The sequence below is a fragment of the Diaporthe citri genome (assembly GCF_014595645.1).
Source record: "Diaporthe citri strain NFHF-8-4 chromosome Unknown scaffold_4, whole genome shotgun sequence".
NCBI classification, from domain to species: domain Eukaryota; kingdom Fungi; phylum Ascomycota; class Sordariomycetes; order Diaporthales; family Diaporthaceae; genus Diaporthe; species Diaporthe citri.
In genome coordinates this window covers 307,823-327,937 of record NW_025064849.1, presented here as the reverse complement: position 1 = coordinate 327,937, position 20,115 = coordinate 307,823, and the positions used below count along the sequence as shown (strand labels likewise).

The 20,115-nt window shown below is 53.3% G+C and overlaps 8 protein-coding genes across 8 annotated transcripts; 2 read left to right on the top strand and 6 right to left on the bottom strand.

The window, feature by feature from the left end:
• Positions 1-49: 49 nt before the first annotated feature.
• On the bottom strand, positions 50-604 carry INS49_009279 (uncharacterized protein; the record flags this gene model as incomplete). Its single annotated transcript, XM_043170014.1, has 1 exon — positions 50-604. One exon carries the CDS (start codon positions 602-604, stop codon positions 50-52), a length of 555 nt encoding a protein of 184 aa, XP_043024579.1.
• Positions 605-1,588: 984 nt separating this feature from the next.
• On the bottom strand, positions 1,589-3,033 carry INS49_009278 (uncharacterized protein; the record flags this gene model as incomplete). The annotated part of the gene is made up of 4 exons (XM_043170013.1): positions 1,589-1,630; positions 1,688-2,312; positions 2,463-2,628; positions 2,769-3,033. The coding sequence occupies 4 exons, from the start codon at positions 3,031-3,033 to the stop codon at positions 1,589-1,591; spliced, it is 1,098 nt and encodes a 365-aa protein (XP_043024578.1).
• A 967-nt stretch (positions 3,034-4,000) lies between these two features.
• On the top strand, positions 4,001-5,887 carry INS49_009277 (uncharacterized protein; the record flags this gene model as incomplete). Its single annotated transcript, XM_043170012.1, has 4 exons — positions 4,001-4,456; positions 4,544-4,786; positions 4,855-5,039; positions 5,098-5,887. 4 exons carry the CDS (start codon positions 4,001-4,003, stop codon positions 5,885-5,887), a joined length of 1,674 nt encoding a protein of 557 aa, XP_043024577.1.
• Positions 5,888-9,316: 3,429 nt separating this feature from the next.
• Positions 9,317-10,344, bottom strand: INS49_009276 (uncharacterized protein; the record flags this gene model as incomplete). The annotated part of the gene is made up of 4 exons (XM_043170011.1): positions 9,317-9,847; positions 9,905-10,004; positions 10,055-10,204; positions 10,277-10,344. 4 exons carry the CDS (start codon positions 10,342-10,344, stop codon positions 9,317-9,319), a joined length of 849 nt encoding a protein of 282 aa, XP_043024576.1.
• Positions 10,345-11,495: 1,151 nt separating this feature from the next.
• On the bottom strand, positions 11,496-12,987 carry INS49_009275 (uncharacterized protein; the record flags this gene model as incomplete). The annotated part of the gene is made up of 3 exons (XM_043170010.1): positions 11,496-11,639; positions 12,234-12,450; positions 12,737-12,987. 3 exons carry the CDS (start codon positions 12,985-12,987, stop codon positions 11,496-11,498), a joined length of 612 nt encoding a protein of 203 aa, XP_043024575.1.
• A 687-nt stretch (positions 12,988-13,674) lies between these two features.
• INS49_009274 (uncharacterized protein) lies at positions 13,675-15,398 on the bottom strand (the record flags this gene model as incomplete). Its single annotated transcript, XM_043170009.1, has 3 exons — positions 13,675-14,136; positions 14,210-15,224; positions 15,286-15,398. The coding sequence occupies 3 exons, from the start codon at positions 15,396-15,398 to the stop codon at positions 13,675-13,677; spliced, it is 1,590 nt and encodes a 529-aa protein (XP_043024574.1).
• Positions 15,399-15,986: 588 nt separating this feature from the next.
• On the bottom strand, positions 15,987-16,934 carry INS49_009273 (uncharacterized protein; the record flags this gene model as incomplete). Its single annotated transcript, XM_043170008.1, has 1 exon — positions 15,987-16,934. One exon carries the CDS (start codon positions 16,932-16,934, stop codon positions 15,987-15,989), a length of 948 nt encoding a protein of 315 aa, XP_043024573.1.
• Positions 16,935-18,228: 1,294 nt separating this feature from the next.
• Positions 18,229-19,230, top strand: INS49_009272 (uncharacterized protein; the record flags this gene model as incomplete). The annotated part of the gene is made up of 3 exons (XM_043170007.1): positions 18,229-18,286; positions 18,390-18,670; positions 18,727-19,230. 3 exons carry the CDS (start codon positions 18,229-18,231, stop codon positions 19,228-19,230), a joined length of 843 nt encoding a protein of 280 aa, XP_043024572.1.
• Positions 19,231-20,115: the final 885 nt, after the last annotated feature.

Genomic DNA, 20,115 nt, shown 5'->3' with positions numbered 1-20,115 from the left:
AGGTGTCGCAATCAAATTCTATACGCTTGAATACGCATTTTATTCCCTCTCAGTCGCAGTAATCTGCGCCTCTGCTGAGATATTTCTTGTTTCTCAGGTCCTGGGAATGTATCGTCGGCAATTGGTCTGATGATTTATGCCCGTAGAAGAATCGCTCAGAAATCGGAATGCCGACACAATGATTTTCTTTCCCTTGTTCAAAAGTGGCGGGCAAGCCAATCGAGGTCGTGTTGATTATGTTCCAGGTCGGAGGCGAGCCTGTGGAGTTGTAGCAGTCACTGATATGCTTTACGACCGTTGAGCTCAGCCAGTCGTCGTCAGGAACCTGGAATGTTCTTGTGGCGGATCGTCCACTGTCCTCGTCATTCCTGTCCTCATTGGACGACGGTGCTGCATCGCTAACGTTCAGCTCGTACCACCGTCGGTTGGCGAGATCGTAGGCTCGGGCTGAACAGGAAACTCCCGGCGAGATGGCATTCGCGTAGATCTCTACTACCGGCTCATGCCAGAGCCTGTTATGCTCAATGTTTGCACGAAAGTATGCCCCACTTGACAAGTAGCGTGATAGCTGAGCGTGTTCTGGGGTAGTAAGGCTGAATCCCATGGGATAAACAGGTGGATTGATCAGCAACGCCAGAATAACTTTAGAACGAAAGCATCTTCCATACTGCGCAACGCTTTGGTTAGTGTTAAAATGGAAGAGGGACGTTCTCGATGATAAGGTCAAGTTGGGCAGTTCGAGATTCAGGTAGTGGTTTGTTGATGCTCCACTCGGGGGAGGCACAGCCGGCCGATGATACCCTGCCCCCGAGGCGGCTTAGTGAATTGGCCATGTTACCAACACTTAGTAACTGTTCGTCAACAGTGACTGCCTGTTTTCCGGAATCATACAGAGCAACTCCGCTTCCTTATCCTCTACTAAAAGCCACACTTTCTTCGACTGACTGTCACAGATTTGAAAGATTGCTCCACGCATCTCGCTGAAGTCATGATACACGCACCGGGGGCGATTGCTTGCGCAGTCCTCGCCCCAATCGGCTTCTATGCAGTCTTCCTTGGATTACTTACAATCCCGTTCATTCAGGAATTCCGATCCTAGATACTACCGTGAACTTTCCTGGTCTCATTTCGTGCGCTTTGTGGGACATAGACACATGATTATGCATCCTCAGCTCTTTCTAGGGACTTGGAGTAGACCCAGGTTCAAAAAGCGCTGGCTGCCCAATGATCTGCGACCGCGAGCTTGTGATTTCGTGGAGGACAACAGGTGTACGTGTGGTTCCACAAACGTGATGAGAAGACGCAGGCTAAACGAGAAGATTCGGGATAACACGGTAACATTTCAGAACTACTGCTGCTGTGGGAATATGAAGACTGAGACCTCTGACGATCCTGCTTGCCTAATTTCGGTGCTACCCCATCCGCCTCGGACGATGGGCATTTGACAGCTGGTTGAACCCCGGAGCGAGATAAAATTACATACCATCAGCCTCCAGTTCCAGCTAACCAAGATGTTCACTTGTAACTTATTGAATTGTACGCAAACGTCCAAACGCAAAAAGCTTTCCCACCACGACACTACGCCGTATCAATTTTGAGCCGCAACTTCTCGATTCAGTATTTTGTGAGCCTGGTGCGCGGGTCAGTATCTCCGTCCGTCAAGCTGCTATAATCGAAAGCGACTCACATAGCTGATGGCATCGTGTCCCATCAAATACGCCTCGGCCAAGAAAGAATTGACATCAAGATCAGGCACGGCTTCCCAGGCCTCGCTATTCCACTTCCCGGTCGGCATACTGGAGCCCAACTTCCCGCTCTTCCACCATTCATCACGTTCCCGCTGGCCCGGTCCGTCGGGAAGGTGTATCTGCCGCAAGTTTCTGGCAGCGACCTCTACCACGGCCTCAGCGCGGGGCTTCCGGATCTTCTCGAAGATCTTGAGCCGCATCGCCAGGTCAACCTCGTCGCGCTCTAGACACTCGGCCAGCACGACCGCGTCTTCGATGCCCTGGGATGCGCCCTGGGATGCGTACGGGACCATGGCATGCGAGGCGTCGCCGATGATGACGACGCGTCCACCGGGGCTTATCCAGGACGGGAGCGGAGCGATGCCCGAGATACGCCAGACCCAGCAATTTGGCGTGTCGCAGTGGTCAAGCATTTTGAAGATGGCTGGGTCCCACCCCTCGTAGGCCTTCCGCACTTCATCGTTCGTCGCTGACTTCTCCCACACGCCTGGCTCTCCGAGCTCTTTGTCGATGTAAAAATGCAGTTCCAGGATGTCCAGCTTTTCTAGTTTTGTAGCAATGACCCTACGGCATTTGCAATTAGTCATTAAACGACAGCCAGTAAATTTCATGTGGAACCAAGGGACAATAGGTGACCGTTGGGCTGCGGTAGGTGACTGCTCCTTGGGAATGCGAATGTGAGAGGAGGTTGGAAAGGTCTCGGAAGCTGCTTACATGCGGCCTGGTCCCCACCAAAAATTGGAAGCCCCCAGATAACTGGCCAACTCTGGGTCATTCTCGACGGCAGAAATGGGTATTCTGACAATATAGGCGCTCAAGAGGGACGAGATCTTGGCTTCCTTCTCGTTCATGATGGACCTGCGAGTGATCGATCCAATGCCTTGCGTTCGAGTCAGCACCAATCACGAATGAGTCTTCTGGAACCCTTTTGCCAGCGGCGAAGACGAAACGCGTATTGGAGCGAGGAGGGTACGGCACGGCGAAGGTGGAAATAAAAAACAAAAAAAGAAGTTTACTTACCGTCGGCACCAATAATTAAATCAGCATTCAAGACTTCACCGTTCTGAAGTCTCAGCCCTGGGTTCTCTGCATCATCAACAACCCCCACAACTTTCGCCCCAAACCTCACTTCTATTCCCCTCTTCCGCACCTCTTCCATCAAGGCCAACTGGAGCTTCGGTCTTGCAAATCCCACGCTTTCTTCGCCAAAAATCTCCTCCATGAACTGGCTTTGGCTGATCTTGTTGATCACTGAACCGTCCGCATACCTTCGTTGCATCCACATGCTTATGACTGGCTCATGGTGTGCACGAAGGATATGGCCTAGACCATAGTGCTTGAGCACACGCACAGCTGTAGGTCGAATAGAAATAGGACCGCCGATGTTTTGGATATCGGGGTGCCTCTCAAGAACAGTGACACTGTGGCCATTCCTATGAAGGCTCAAGGCGGATACGAGCCCGGCGATGCCCGCACCGACGACAAGTACTTTGAGAGGCATAGTGGCCGACAATAAGACTGACGATGTGAGATTGATGTTTACAAGGGACGTTTATCATAGGTCGAAATGGGCGAATAATGTGGAACAGATTGTACAAATGAGCTAACCATCTTGCGATTTATAAGCTTAGTCCCGATTCCACAGCCTCGCCTGGAGACGGCTGAGGTCGGACACTTGCAAAAGCCCTATTCCAGGCGGACCGTCAACGGACTTTTCAAATGGTCCTATTCCAGGCGGACCGTCAACGAATCCTTCTAAAGGCCGTATTTCCGGAAACTATGTCAAGGATGGCCATATCGTAGCCAGTCTTTTGAAACGTGAAGCGGAGGCTGCAGAAAGTTGAAGTCGGCATCTGCCTGTTGGACCACGTCTCGCGGGGAAGTATGGAAGAAGCCATGATAGCCTCGGTACTCGCTTCCTCGGCAATTTCCTTGGTGAGAATGGTTGCAAGGAGCAACGTCTAGGATTTCTATGGGGAAGCCGCCTCGAGCGGAGAAAGGATCTACCCGGCCCGGAAGCATGGCGAAGCTTAACAATGACAGTTTATTTTAAGGTTAGTTACTTTGCGGGGAAATTGCAGGGATCGGTCCGTCCTCTGGGTTCGAAAGACCCCGAGTCCGAGGAGTCAGGAGCCTGGCGCGTGTGTAAGATGGGCATGTGTGTATAAAGCGTTCTGTTGCTGCATTTCCTCCGGGATACTCTCTTCAATCACAATCCCCCTGCATGATCGCTCACATCACTGTTGTCCAAAATGTCTCAGTCAGCTACGCAAACCGTTACTTCAGAAGACTCGCTCCGCCTTTCTACGGGGGTTTCGTTCCCTCAACGTCTCGAAGGGAAGCTGAGTTACCACCCCAAGCTCAGCAGAGAGCAATGTGGCCACCTGCGGCACTTCTACAACATGGCCTCCCAGCTGGATGGGGATTGGTCACTGATGGGCCACCAAGACCCCTCCCAGGAGTGGGAGACGTCCTATAGGTACCAGATTGCCCACATGGCATATGCATCAGGTGCTGCCCACTACCATCGCCTGCCGGCTATGCGCGCCATGTTCAAGACACTGCTCTTCAAGTTGATCAAGAAGATGCTGCGTCGCGAAGTCTGGGGCTACTGGTATCTGGTGAGCCAGGGCGGCCTTCTGGGCGATCCCACCCTGAAGGAGCTGAGGAAGCCATGGGCGGATCCGGTGGTTAAAGAGAATATCATGGTACGTTAGGACAGTCGTTTGTGAGGGACTTTCCTCAGGTCTTAGCGCTGGCGTACTTTTACTAACCATTGGTCGGGGGATGTGTAGTATTCCGGCCACCTCCTGCTGATGGTATCGTTATACTCGATGCTGTTCGGCGACAATAGCTTTGACGAACCCGGCGCTATTGTTTTTGACTGGGACCCTTGGTCATGGGGCTTCGGGCCAGAGAAGTTCAGTTACTCGCGCTCCTCGCTCCAAGACGCCATTTTGAAGGAGATGGAGCGCGGCAAGTGGCTCGGCGTCTGTTGCGAGCCTAACATGATCTTCATTGTCTGCAACCAATTCCCGGTCAGTGCATTATTTTCGGAGTAATTATCGCATGTGTTCGTGTGGCCAACTTCTAACCAGCCTACTAGATGATTGCGATGCGGTATAACGATGCTGTCAAAGGCACTCACGTGGCTGATGAGGTCGTGCCCAAATACAAGGCAGCTTGGGAGGAACGAGGCATGGTCTCGAAAAGTTCTGGCCTTTTCAAATTGTTGTGGATGGTGAAACAGGAACAAAGTGTAGATGTGGAGCAAATTCCTCACTCAGCCTGGTAAGTATGCATCGCAGGGTTTCCCCGCCTCGTCACAGCCACCACTGACGGGACATAGGGCCATGGGCTTCATGCCTTGGAATTACGATACTGTCAAATCCATGTACCAAGCGGCCTCCTGTGGCTTCTTGCAACGTTTGCCTGACAGCATCAACCTCAACCCGGCTCACGTGGCTGCAGCAGTCAGACGGCTTGTTGAGAATGAAGGAGCCGATCCGGACTCGGAGTCCACCCTGAAGCGCGCAAGAGAAACTGCACTGCCGCCCTCGTCAGCATTCCAGATACGTTTCTTGAACCCAATGTTTGGGTTTGTTGGCATCTGGATTTCTGAAGTTGGTGGTTCCCCCGACCTCGATAAGTATTTGAAACATGCCGATACGTACCTGAACCCAACTTGGAAAGACGGTGGACTGTACTACAAGCGCAACGATCAAGGCTGGGATTCAGACGGAAACTTTGTGTTTGTGGACCCAGTATCTGGCAATGGTGCGATAGGGTACGCCCGACTCAACGTCAAAGGCGGCCAAAAGAAAATGTGGGACCATCCCTGGACTCCCGAAGAAGTTCATAGTCGTCCATGGATTGACAACGTTGGCCTGGAGGACGACGTGGACTGTCTGAGAGGGGCATGGTCCGAGGAAGATCAAGCCCTGGTTGCCACCTTCAGGACTTGGAATGGGAAGAAGGTTACAATTCATCCTGTGCTGAAGACGTTGCCGGCTGGAACTTACGGTATCTATGTTGATGGAGAGTTGAAGCAGACCAAGGACTTGAGGAAGGGCGAAAACATAGAGATTGCACTTGACGTGGACGAAATGGAGGTCGATCTGGTCGTCTTGAAAGGCTGAAAGCAATTAGCCTTGGTATCTCATCGTTGCCCTAATGTACTTTAAAGACGAGTCATGGATTATCCGATTTACTGGCCGGTCTACTCTCAACGTGCTTGTTTTACTCAAGTCCGGGCAACATAACACTCCTCCAACTCACATTGTCGCCTCAGCCCCTTCCAACTGTAATGGCACATGCAACTTGAAGTGTCCCGCGACAGATACGTAGTCCTGCCCCTCTACGGGTTGCCCCAGTACTTCGTCTTCTGTTCCTAGCCCGAGGACCCCAGGGCGACCAAGCGTCGTGTTCCCCAGACTTAACACACCCCATCTCAGTGGTTGCAAATGTCTGGGCCACCTCCACACATCATCCCACGCCGCGATCGCATCTTGTTGGCCCTCGGCTAATCCCTGGTACCTGACACCTATCGTGTTTGTCGGGCAATAGGCTGCTATAGCTGCCGAGTCGGTGCCCACGACGACTGACGCCGGAGGGAGGGGCCGGACACTGAGGAGGACCGGGATCGAAACAGCAACCGCCGCAATGGAAACCGTGAGGATCATTGCCCTCATGGAATAGCCGAGGAACATTCCCACGTTGTCAAACTCGAAATCTGGACGCCACATCGACACTTCTGGTGGAAGCCGAGTGTCAGCGGTGCTCGGTGTTGTGACTCCCTGTGTAGGCTGTTGTTGAAATAGCTATTGAGGAGAGAAAGGCGATTATGAATCACTTACTTCCCATGATAACTAAATAAAAGGACTGTGTGAGGCTCCAGCCGATGGCAGATTTAAGAAGGATGTGGCCGAGACCCCAGATCCCCGGAAACTGAAGGGCAGGAGTGCCTTCTCCTGCTCTCCGCTGGGGAAGCTCACTCGCAACAGCTGAGCATTGGTGGAGAAATCTGCCCAGTATTTTGCCTGGAATAAGGCCGAGTACAAGGAGCTGAACGCGAAGTACCAAGTTGAGATGATCAGTTGTGGCGCGTTGACTATGAGGCAGTGAACAGCCAATTTGAGTGTTTTGTTGCTCGGGGCAAATGCGAGGTCAGTAATCGTGTCCCTGACGAGGAAGATTCTATTGCTGAGGCTCTCCCCAAGACTATGATCGTATCTTCACGCCTGTAAGTCTCAATTTTCACTGTCTATAAAGGAAAGGATTGGATACTTGCGAGATAGTTCCACCGAGCACCCCAAAAGCAGCTGAGACACCGAGCAGCAACATCCCGATGGGCACGCATGTCCAGAGACACATCCTTATGCTGATGGCCCGAGCCCAGCGAGGTCTAGTATCTTTCCATTTGCTCACTGGCGTCCACAGAGTAGACAGAGGTGCTCTACCTTCCAAATCGCAGCCTGCGGGTAAAGCACCGGGCGTTTGAACAAACGTATCACCACATTTCAAGAAAACCTGCAAAGCATCTCCGAGGCTCTGGCATGTCTCCTTATGCCGACAGAAGTGGGCAATCAAGGCTGAACATGTACAGCCCAAAAGGATACACGAAACAGTGACCAGGAGAAAGCAATTTGACACGTAGACCTTGCAAGGCGCCGAATAAGGCTCGGAGAGACAGTACTTGACCCGCGGTGTCTGGAATGCATGCCTCATACCAGAATAATGAGCCGGACTGGAAGGCCAAGAGATGCTCAAAGTATTGCTGATCGAACATTCACCCCAAGGTTCAGCAGCGTATAAGTCTGAGACTTCAGAAATATTACTTGAGAGGCTGCACTGGGTGTATCCCCTGTTGTTGTAATAGCCCTCACGACGGACCTCGCAATAGATGGCGAACAACCACAAGGAGTTTTCCAGCTCAGAGTCGTATTTGCTGGAGGAATCGTCATCATGGCCCGTGAAGTCTATCCAGACCTGTGCGGCTGTCCACCCCTTTGCGTGCATCGGGACCAGTCTCTACGACGACTAGGAGGTTGCGGTGGCTTTGTAGCCCGTCGAAATCTTGGGTGTATGTACGGTTACATTCGCTGGGTTCTAGTTTGTCCCACTTCGTTGATGCTGATTCGAAATTGGGCAGGATCCCATGAAACTGAGAGCGTACCGTCTTGGTGGGGTGGCTGCTACCCAAGAGCGCAATACCGGGGTATGCAAAGGGTTGACCGGTCGTGAAAGCTTCGCTGACTAATAATCGAGAGTAGCCCGTCGAGCTGAAAGAGACAAAAGCAATTGAATGGGAGAACAGTTGGACTGGGACGGCCAGGAGGATGAGTGTCATCCATCCAAGCCTCCGCCAGTGCGAGATGTGACAGTCCTGGGGGAAACGGGCTGCACCTACAAGACAATTCATGGACGGTCTTACAGACCTGATACGATACCAACCAGCTTATTTACCAGGCCATGGAACTGAATGTTAATGTATGAGCAGTCCATAGGGTCGTCAACGCATACCTCGCGACTCTGTAGGCTGGCATGCTCGCTGATCATCGAGTCCCTTAGGCGCGAGAGGCCATCATGGAAATCGGGCCAAACGCTGGCCTACACTGGTGGGTTTCTCCAATATGCTCGATTGCAACTAGTGTGCCTTAAAATGAAGGATTTGGGTGTTAATTTGCAACACTTGGATGGGCCATGGATAGCACTAAATCAAAAGGGGAGGTGGGGGGAAATGCAGTAGGCAGGTTTGTGGTGACAAGGCCCCAAAGAATGGGCTTTGGTTGCCGGCGGAGCATTCTTTTCGGTGCCTCATTCTTTTGTGCTGGGCTTTAGTGCGGCTTTGCTACTCTCAATCAAGCAGAGCTTCTACAGTCGAGATTGGAGATTAGAACACAGCAACTCGAGCCCCTGGCTGAGTGCAGACACGGCTGCATGGTGTGGACACGAGGCTGGGTAGCCTCGTCATCCGTGCCTAGGTGCCTTAATGGGCATGGATGGCTACAGAGGATTAGGGACGGAAGTAGTGGACGTGAACTTTAGACGAAACCCCTCGGCCGAAAGCAGGGTCATCAATCGCTGCTTCCTAAGTCGACTTGCCCACTCAAGGAGGCGCTGTGCATTCGTTCCATGTTGGGATCAGACGAAAGGTCACGCGTTGTATGTGCTGACTGGCAGGTCGCGTCTTATTTACTCACAGGCACTTCCTATGATTGAAGCCATCACAGGGAAGCATCTCCGGGAGCGCATCGTCTTTGTTTACAAGTCTTTTACTGTGTGATTACTGCATTGGGCATCTAATTATGTGCTGTATTAAGCCCAAGCGACCGCAAGTCCCAAGCCATGTGTAGTCAAGGTGTAAGGGTCATCGAGCCTCGAGCCTCGGCGTCAGTTGTGGAGCCTCGCCACCCACCAAGCTTCGAGGGCGATCTAGTGCAGTGGGTGAATGAGCTGTGCGGGAAAGTCTCCACCTCCTCGAAATCGCCAGCGTCCTACGGCGTCTACGCGTCTTCCTTGTCCTCGATGTCTCCCCACTTCTCCCAATCTCATTGCACCATTGCCAGCTACTCCTCCATCCTGGCAAGAACCCCCTCGAGATCAGCAAGAACCTCACCATATGTTCCCCAACCCTCGCGGGAGTACAGCCTGCCTTGCCTCAAGCCAGCCATCCGCAGGCCAACGAGCTTGTCGACCAGAGCCTGCTTTGTCTGGCCTTGCTTTCCATTCATGTTGAAGGAGGAGTGGTTGCGGTCGGTCTCCCAGCGGCCGATCACCGGCAGGCCGTGCCTCCCCTGGTATCCCGGGTTGAGACCGCAAATCTTGCGCTCGACGGCCAAGATGTTCGCCATGAGATCATTCAGCTCGGCAGCGTCCTGGACCAGGTGCTGTGCCACGACATTGCCATGCATCTTCACGACGTGGGCCTCCCGCAGAGTGTGTCGGTTGGCCGGGTTGTCTATGCCGTGCTGATAGGCAAGGTGGTCGACGGGCGCGACGCTCGGTTGTCCGCAGAGCTTGCATGCCACGGGCTTCCCCTTTACGTGTTTGCCCCTGGGTCGAGGAGGCGCCCAGCCAAGAATACCGCCCTCGGGGTCCTGAGGAAACAGTAAGGGGAAGTCGAAGAAGTTTCAGTACGAGCGCCGGTTACATACAGCAGAGGCAGCCGTTGGCTGCTGGGTGCTGGCCACATCGTTCATGTGCTCGATCATTCTCGTTTTCACGAAGTCCCAGAGTGGGTCGGACAAGTTGACCCTAGATCAATTTAGCGAAATGGGAAGGACCATAGACTTCGACGGCCTTACCAGCAGTGATGGCAGAAAATGGTCTGCGCCTTCTCCGCGATTGCCTCCTGGTCAGCTTGCGCGAGGGTGGTCGTCTTGGGTATCAATGGACCGGCTTCAGTCATGAAAGACGAGCGTAGCAGGGCTTTATGGCCATCGCCCGTGGGGGGTCTGGACAGAACAGTCAATCAGCAGCTGGGAATTCAAACAAGCGTAGATAATTGTGGCGGGATAAACACGAACCCTAGGACCTCTGTCTCAACATCGGAGATGAGGCGGTCGAAGGCGAGCTGCGAGATTCTCAAAGCCATCTTGCTTGTTGAGTGGCGATCTCGGGGGAAGTAGTACCCGTTGGCAATGGGCAAGGGGAAGTGGTACAAAGGCGGCAGTGAGAAATGAACAGCAGGATTGCTCCTGGCGTGGTTAGAGTTTTGCAGTCACTTGTCACGCGTTACCGTCTGATGGTCTGGATTCACTGAAACTCGCGAAACCTGTAGATATACCAGACACATTGACCATTAGGCAGATACTAGTACGTCATACTCAAACGAAATTCTCCAATCTTCCATTGTCTCATATCAGGTTATCTCATAATCATGTAGGAGATCATCTATGTTTAATGGAGACTAATTATCAAGAGGCATCACCATCAACCAGTGGAGATACTGCTCGAAGGAGACCAACTCACTCGCCGGATTTGGGAGACAGCTATGATACCGTTGCATAAGGATGTGATTGTGCTTCTGGTTATGTCATGACGAGTACCAGCATCAAGAAGTAGCGACTAGTAATTTCCTAACACGAAGAATGCCTGACGAAATAAATTGGTCTATATCAGACGTGGTGGCTTAGAAGGCGGACCTGGTGTTTCAAGCATGGCAGCTGAGGTTGGTGAGGCCTACCATCTTCGAGTGTCGATGATGAATTTGTATCAGTCTTCTGGGACTGGAAGCTTACGATAGAAGTCCAGGTTCACGTATCTATTCCTTGGCACCAACAGCAGACAGTATCCAGTGTTTATGTGAAATATTGAGCAGCGAAATAGCGGAACGTAAGCGCTAGCTTCCTCCTATATATACCGGGAAAGATTGGCTAACGACTTGGTATTCATTTTGCGTCTGACAAGCACACATCAGAAATAGCAGCCATTGAAGACAAGTCTTATTCCCTAGCACGCTACTTATCAAGCCACCAGATATTCTTGTTGCTGTAGAGACTCTTGTCATGTACCAAAATCTGAAAGTGATAGCCCTCCTGCTTACTAAAGGTTTATCGGAATTGGCCTCAAATTTATATGCCCACGTATTGATAGCAGCTGCGTCATTGATTTAAAGTTCGTTGCCCTACGATGCTGTTGCATAACATCCACATCTAGCCCGCTGTCCCAGGCCTCTGCTTAGGTCTTTGTTAATTAACCGATGTGCCGTATTCTATAAACCTTGGAAAGGAGAACTCTGTGCACCTAAGAGCCCTGTTTCTTGCCCGTGGGCGCAGAGACGTGCTCAAGATGACTCAGCTTCTTCTTGCTACCCGTGACCCGGTCTTGGAACCACGTCCCAAAGTCCGACAGTCCATTTGCGGGTAGGGTGTGCTTGCTTCGGCTGCACTGAGGCTCATCATCGTCAGACATAAAGTCGCTTGCAACTGGCCGACGGCGCTTGGGGGGCCGGCGAGTGACAGGTGGTGAAGTATCCGTTGAAGTAGAAAGTTTTCTCTTGTCACGCTCCTGGCTTTCAGGCCGATTCGCCATCGCAGGCCCCAAAGAAGAAGTAGACGGTGGCTCTTTTCGAGGCGACGGATCCTGTGGCAAATCTGAACTTGGAGTAGGATGACCGGGACGTGGAAAAGGGGGTGATGGACGGAGCGCAGGTGGGCGAATCCCAGGAGGCGTTGAATCCCCGAGACGCGGTGGAAAAGCATGAAGTTGTGGAGAGCTTGCGTCGTATGGGAATTGCGTATCGGCATTGCCACGAATCAAGTCGCCGGGCCCGGAAGAGGGGAGATCAACTCTGTAGTACGGAATAACAGCGAAGAAAGGGGTAAATATGGGCTGGGAGGGCCAGTAGACTGTAGGATGACCAGGATGTGAAGTCGAAGACTGAGGCATCGACTGAAGAGAAACAGGAGGGCAGTCGTCAAAGCCTGGTTCGTATGAATAGCCGTCCTGGTGGGGCTCTGGCTGCCTTATATCCAGGGGAACGCCTGGTTCATCCTCGGTTTCCTCCTTGATCTCATCCTTGACCTCTCCGTCTTCTAACTCATCCTCGAATTCGTCCTTGATGTGTTTCTGAACCGATTCTCCTTTCTTGATCGCGGCAGTGGCGAGATCGTCGGATTTGATGACTTTGGTGTTGCTGGTTGAAGAACTCTCGTCAAACTTTGGGATGTTGAACTTGACGAGCCGGCCAGGAATGCCTCTGCCTTGTAGGTCAGACCAAGTTATGTCATTGACTTTCTTGACTGCGGTCTCGAGGCCTGGAAATTCGGTCCACCTATGCATGTCACCCCTATGCCAAGAAAGTCATATCAGCATCCCGAGCATATTCCGTGAATGACCCTTGACTGGCTAAGGTCACAAAAACGTGGAGGAAGAAGCCCAAGGAAGAAGCCAGGACAAGAGTAGATGCCTTGAACATTGGGTGTGGGAAAACTTGAACGTATGGAGGAACGATCAAATGAAAGGAGCGAGACCACCAGACATACCCATTGCGCAAAGCTGTCCTGATCTTTGTGTAGACGCTGTCAATGGCCGACAGGTTCGTATCGATGTGTCGCCACTCAACCGCTGCGGCCCTGACAGTCCTGGCCGTTTTAAGCCTTGCCTTGGCACCCTCGATGGCACGTATGCGCTTCGGGATCACGCCGCCAACGAGTCCGGAGAGGTTGAGGCGGGCATAGGGAGTATGCCAGGGTTTGATGTTCGCTTTCTTGCGGGCTCCGCTGGAACGTCCCATTGTGGCGGAAATGTCGAGATGCGATAGTGGGGGAGGTTTGGTCACCGAGTCTCGATGACGGCAGCACCTTGGTTCGTTGGCTAGTACGGGGCCTCGATGGTAGAAAACGAGGACGGGAGTGGACTCTGAAGCTTGGAGGAAGACAGCACCACGTACGCGGCCCGATGCAGGCAGTTTTGAGGTAGCTGGCCTCGATTGAAGCAGGTGCGACCGGTCAGATCAAGCTCCCTGGAACTGGGCATTCACTCAGCCAGGGAAGCCTTGACTTCCAAGAGCAGTGTACCGCAATGGGAAGGAACGCAGCAGAGTGGTCTGGGTCGTCTCTTAGAGGATGACCTGGATTCGTAATTGTGTTGCTGAAAACAACGGTCCTGAAAGGAAGGCACGCAGCTCTTGCTCAGTCCCCCGTGATCGAGCCTGCTGCCCATTCCGCTGACAGCATTCAATCGTGGCAAGTCATGGAATGTCAGAGGTATTGAAGAATTAATCGAACAGCAAGACCAAACGACGCTTCATGGTGGAATTGACAGCAACAAGGGTATCATGATCTCTATAAAAAGAGTAAAGTAAAGCATAAATAACCACCAAATGGAATGGACTCGGCAAGTCGTGATCGGTAAACTGTCAACGCCTGGCCTTTCACTCGCAGTGAAGTCATCATGGCTGCCTGCACAAAACAAAGATGGCTCAGGAACCCTTCCTCCGCAAGTCCAGGATGGTCTTGAGCCGCAACGTCCCCTTGGCGCCCCAGCCAGACGGCCCGAAGTCCACCTCGGGCCGCGCAGCGGTATACCAGCTCCACGCCCGCCGGTCCAGCTCATCCGTCGACAAGAAGTCCGCCCAGCTGTCGAATAGCAGCCGGAGCGCCCCGAGGAGCAGGCCGAGGTTCTCTTCCTTCTCGGCGTTCTCGGCCTTGAGCGTCTTCTTCTTGGCAGGCGTCGAGGCGGCCTCGCCGCCCGCATCTGCACCCGCACCCGCAGGGGCGCTGGCGAAGCTCTTGAGCAGGTAGCTGCGCGCCGCCTCTGGGCGGTGGGTCAACATGCCGCCCGCTGCTGCAGATGCCTTGGACTTGCTTCTGATGCCCTCTAGATCGAGGCCCCAGACCGCCTCGCCGCCCAGGGATGCCTCGACGCCCGTCCTGCGCAGACGCTCCGACAGTGCTGAAGTTACAACGTTGCGCATCAGCCGCCACCGGTCCGGGCCCAGCATGATCCCGCCGTACCACCGCGTCATGACGACGAGTGTGTCCATGGAGTTCGTCTCGCGCAGGATGCGGAGGAGCAGGTCCCCCGGCGCGTGACTCGCCGTCATCGTGGGAGGATTCGCGGGGATAATTGCTTATACCCTTCTCGGATGGGTGGATGCGGTAGGCCCAGACGTTGTGGGATGCGCTTCTGAGGCCAGGCTGTGCGTCGAAGAGGGACTTGAGGAGGTTAGGTCGCTGGGAAGGATCGGTTATGGCTGTTGCGCGGGCGACGAATGTGGATTGCTTCAAGGATACCGAAGGGCTCGTGGACCAAGTGTCGTAGCTTGGTGTCTGGGCTGTTGTCGGCGTCGCGTCATCCTCTGCTTTCAGTGTCGACGCAGACCCATCCGGCTCTTGATCCATCGCACCCATTTTGTCATTATCTTTCTTCTCCTCTGTCCGCTCCTCTTCTTCCCCTTTCCATTCGTATCCTCCTCTCTTCAAGACGGCAATCTCCCGGCCCATCACCTTGATCCTCGGCTGTCCCTCGCCCCACCCTTCCTCGTCCGCACTTGGCCCCTTGTCCAGCCCCAGGCTCACAGCCTTGGAACGCGAATTGGCGCTTACCACGGCTTGCGCCAGGGAGAGCCTGCTGGAAGGGGGCTGTTCGGGCATCGTATGTCGCAAAAGCTCGACTGCGAACGCCAGGACTAGAGGGGCGCGGTTCGTCTGGATTGCGGTCTCGGCGATGCGGTCCTCGTCGGTGTCGAGGGGCAATGAGAGGGAGGCCTCGAGCTCCTCGGGTGTCATGTCGGTAGGCCCGAGCATATAGCCATCGCCACCGGAGAGCCTCGCCTTCTTGCTTGCTTGTCCCTGGGCGGTAGAGTCCGCCCCGGCAGCAGGGCGTTTCGCGGCGGCGCCGGCGGAGGTAGGGGAGACCTGCATGCGCTTCAGATGGGCCTTGCAAGCATTCTGTAATGACCGTGCAGCTCTCGCATCCTTGATAGCAGTTTCGACTGTTTTCAGTGGTGCGTCGGCGATTTGCTGTACACTGTTTGATGTTAAAGAGCGTGCACTGAGTCTGCCGATTCGCAGCCGACGGCGTGACTTACCTTCTGAGACTGGCGCCTTGAAGGGCCTTGATCTGGGCCATGGCGTCTTTCATTGGCATCTTGCGGGCTGTCTGTAGTCGCAGAAGCTCTTGAAGATCTTGTTGAGTAGCCATGGTTGTTGCTGCATGATCTGACCCTACTTTGAAGTCCTGGCTGTTTGGAGTCAAGGAAGTTGTCCCTTCACGCGACTGCGACGCGCCATTGTGCAGCAGAGGCAGACATGACGTCGTCGGTGCCTGCGTCGGAGACGAAACCACCAGAACCACCCCTGCCCCACCCTCTCAACCCTAACCCCACCAACGACATGAGGCCATGCGGCTGAAGAACCTCTGGGCAGAAGAACATGTGGTTTTCAAACGTGCGCAGCTCCATCCGAAATTGAGGATAACTCTGTCCTATCGAGCTCAAGCTTAGGAGGCTGATGGCCTGTGGCTTAGACGGTCGCCTGCTTAGGCATGCGATTCTGCAAGCAATGGCATGGACTGTGAACCATAAGCCCAGCGTGGCGCATCAGGCTTCAAGGCTGGCTGAAGCGGGCGCTGCACTCCAGTGGCTGAAGAATGGATGAATTTCAGAGGGGAGTAACTGCTGCTGTAAAGCCGTGACTGTACTGCGTACCACAATACCGAACGTCCCATCCGTACATGATCCAGTCTCCCTTGGCCGCCTAGAGCAAGCTTGTGAAGCCCGTTAGAGTCAGCTCATAGTCCATCTTCGGACTCTTTCGGCTTCTCTCCACTATCCTGCCCCTTTCCCCGAGCTTCAAGAATCTGCTTGTCCAACATGAACTTTTGTGGAGGGTTGTATTGCCCTTGTGTCGTTTTATCACCTGTGGGCGTCATGTTCCCAACATCGATTTGTTCCTTCAGCCACTCCTTCTTCCTAATGACTATCCTCTCAAAAATGCTGGCCGCTTCGTGTGGGTCATTTGGAAGCTTCACCGACCCTATCCGGAGATCTTTTGGCACAACGACCCAGAGGGCCTCACCCCGCTGGAGGTCGACCTTTGGCTTGACGACCTGGAGCGCTCCCTCCGGCAAGGCGCGCAAGATCACAGCCGGGTGCAGATCGACACGTCCCCAGGTAAACGTTGAAAGGCCCGTGAGGCCCTTTCTCGGGTGCGCCTTGATGTGGAACTCGACCGGAAAATTGCGCACCCCGGTCTTGGGGTCCAGGAACCTGTATGACGTCTCCAGGAGGTTCTTCAGGCGGGGCAGACTGGTGAATACATCCAGGCAGATTTTCTTGGCGTCCGGCCTCTTGGGACGGCCGCGCCTGGAGCTCGCGGTACTGGTGGTCTTGAGGTTGCGCACCTCGTAGTCGTAGCTCTGGGGCGCGGCACGGCTTTTCTTGGCCGGCGGGTCGCCCCTCAGGCCAAGCATCGTGCCTGGGCTCAGGTAGTCATTGATGACCTCCTTAACGGGTATGAGCCCCAGGTGTTCCTCGCCTGACCAAAGCGAGATTTGTTGGGATCCAATGTCCGACACTGCGAGGTCCTCATAGTTGAGGAAATTTGCTTGACCATTGGGTTGTTCTTGGCGTATGGTGTGCCAGAAGTGTATGGACGCTCCTCGCCATTGCCGTGTGGCCCATGTGCTCGGGATTCCTCTCCGATACACATTAAGCCGAGATGCCAACAGAGAACACATTGATGGTGACGACCTGGCCAGAGAACAATGTTTTGGCAAGTGACTCCTGTGACACGGTTTTCCCCATCAGCGGGGTCGGCATGTGCGTCAGGGTTAGGAGATTACAGGATAGTGGGGCTGTTTGGACGAGAGCGAAGATTCCGAGAAAAGCAGAGAGATTTAAATAGAAATTGACGTTTCCCAGAGTAAAATTGCCGCCGTCATGGGGGTCTAGTGAAAGGTCTACTTGTTGGGGATCGATCCATTGATGGAGATGCACCACGGTCAATGGCTGCCATCGCTACCTTGTACCCCGGCCCTGCCGTGCAACAGGCCTCATCTGCGCTTTCCTGCCGAGCTACGGCCTCGTGCTGAGCGCACTGACTAAGCCACCAGCCCATGGCACCCTCTTGGTGCCTGCGGCATAAGTACAGGATGTGTATGTATTTATATGGCTCTTCTCTTCAATTTCTGTCCCCTTGACTGTGGTACTTGGTGACACTGGCTGCAAGTTCATGGTCGTCCCGGTGTTGTTCTTGTTACAGGCTGCCGAGACCGACTCGCAGTGGTGAGCCAGCTCAGGCTTTGCCGTTGTTGGAATACCGTGGAGAGTCGCGTATGCACTAGCACTAACGCAGATCAAGTTGGATGCCATAACCACAATCCGTGCAACAAACATAGGATGGAGGACATTTGTCACCAGTGCCATTTGTCTGCGATGGATTTCTGGGAGCGGGGTGGTGTAAATGCACAGGATTGGGAAAGTTGAACCCAACCATGACCAGTAATAGGGAAGCCGACAACTGGCCTGACCAGTGAAGGCGGAAGATCAGATACCAAAGCAGCTCGACTCCTGCCGCAGTACGGATTTGAAACGCTCTCCAGATACTAGCCTAATGTAGCCAGCTGTCACCGATAGAATATGTTAGACATCCCACCCATGATTGTATAACCTGAGCTGTACCAATGAACGCCCCGTGGCAGCGCAAGGGGTGCGACCACACTTGCGCATTGGGGCTTGCCCCTGCGGTCAGATGCGGGCCCGTAGCTACATGTCTCATGAGGCCAGCATTCTCGTCTAGGAATTCGGAAAGCTGCAGTGGTATGTGAGGGCGGGGTCAAATGCATTGCCTCCTCCACCTGGGAAAATGCCAAAGTCAATGGCTTATATCTGTGCATCCAGCTCACATGTCCTTCTGTGGCAATTGTAGCCCTTCTCACATCACCTTGAGCTACCAATCTTACGGGCGATCTAACTTGAAGTCTCTGCCTGGCACAATTGACATATTCAACAATCTGGCCTCGCCCAGGCACCATGCCAAGTAGCCCTTCGCGCAAGACTGTCCGGTTCAGTGAGGACACCACCTCCCGCAGTGGGTCCTCCCGTGCCACGACCTCAAGGACTGATTCAGGAGCTGGTTCATCAACCACGAGTTCAAAACTACTCAGGGGCAGCATATCATGATCACTACACAGACCCACTGTACGAGCAGCAGGCAATAAAACAGGCCCTAGAGAAGACTGTAGAGCAGGTCGACGAGTGGAAGGCGAAAGCGCTCGATGTTGAAACTCAACTCGCTGAGAGGCTCAGACAGGCAGATGCCAATCTGCAAGCTGTGAATGGTCGATGCGAAAGCCTAGAGGATGAGAGAAAAGAGCTTAAACGCCAGCGGCAACAGCTTCGAGACGCGAACAAACTCTTGAAGGCTAAACTCGAAGCTAATAGTTCAGGGTCCGGAGCTTTGTCTGGGACCGAGGTGAGCAGCACGGAAAATGATTCCCCTTGGAAATTTACTCTGACATAAATGCAAAGAAAAATTCAGCAACATGGACTGCACGTATCTGTCTCTTGCCCAGCAACGCGCTCCCGTTCCCTCTGGACGAGAGCAATATCAACGCCTACAAAGGCTACCTATCAAGGGGCCTTGACAAGATGGTTGTCGTTAATGGTCTGTCGTCTGAAACATTCACCTCGGCTGTATCGCAAGCGTTTGAGCCGCTTCTTCAGGACAAGCTATGGACACCACTTCAGGCAAAGCCGTGCGATATCGAGCATCTCGCAGGCACTCCTCTGTTAAGACCACTGGGCCCAGACCTCGAAGGATCAAAGTACGACTTCGACTTTCTCCGCTCCCATTGTGCTGTTCTCGACGATCAGGGCAAAATCGACACGCTCTATATCGCTATGCAACACTCTGTCCCGTCATGGGATTATCACAAGACAGACGATCTTTCGGATGTTGAGTCTGGCCTCAGTCACAGATGTGCCGAGTCTGACCTCTGCCACGACATTATCGTCCCACGGATCGCAGCTTAATATCTCAGAAATGACTGAAGAGTTAGCTAGATTACTGCTCAAAGATGAAACCCTTGGCCCGCTCTTTCATGTCAGTCTCCAGAGGGCAGCAGCCAACAAAATTGAGCAGAATTACACTCGCCTTCTGAGGAAATTTGCTAGAGACCTACAAGAGGAAGCAACGAACCCGGTTGAGCACCACGTCGGAAGATTAGTCAAATACAGAGCACGCTTCATTTCGCACACGCTCGTTTCAGCAATCAACCCCTCGAGACAAGATAAGACAGCTCAATGGGAGAATTTCCTCTACCAAAATGCGGGAAGAGAATTGAGGATAGAGCAATATCTGGAATCGCTTACCACGAGTGGTGATTTCGCTGAAGCGGGCAAAAGCACACCTCTACCGGTTAACTCTGACGGCGATATATCGGACGACAGTGGTGAAGAACTCAATCTACCAAGGCTATCTCAGATCAAGGATTTTATTATGTCGTCCGAAGCACTTTCTATGCTACGAACGAGATTTAGGGATTTCGTCTCTCCGGATGAAGTCATACCAACAGTCACGGAGCAAAGTGATACCCAAGGAGCGTATGAAGGGCCCACCAGCGACCGCCTCTCCAACCTTGAGGTTTACCTTGGTGCGTTGCTTCGCCGCGTAACGAGGATTGACCAGCGCACTGTGTCTGCTGCAACGAAGTCCTTGCTGGAATTCCTCAGACCCAGGGTACCAAAGGGTCACCAGAGGATTACTTGGGTTTGTGTAGGTAATTCCAAGTTGATGTGTCACTCCAATTAACCACTGATGATATATCGCAGGGGTGCGGCAAACCAATGTACAGCGACGTCCAGGAACTCTATGGCGGAGGAGCAACAGACCTGGAGCAGCAATTGAGGCGCGCGGCT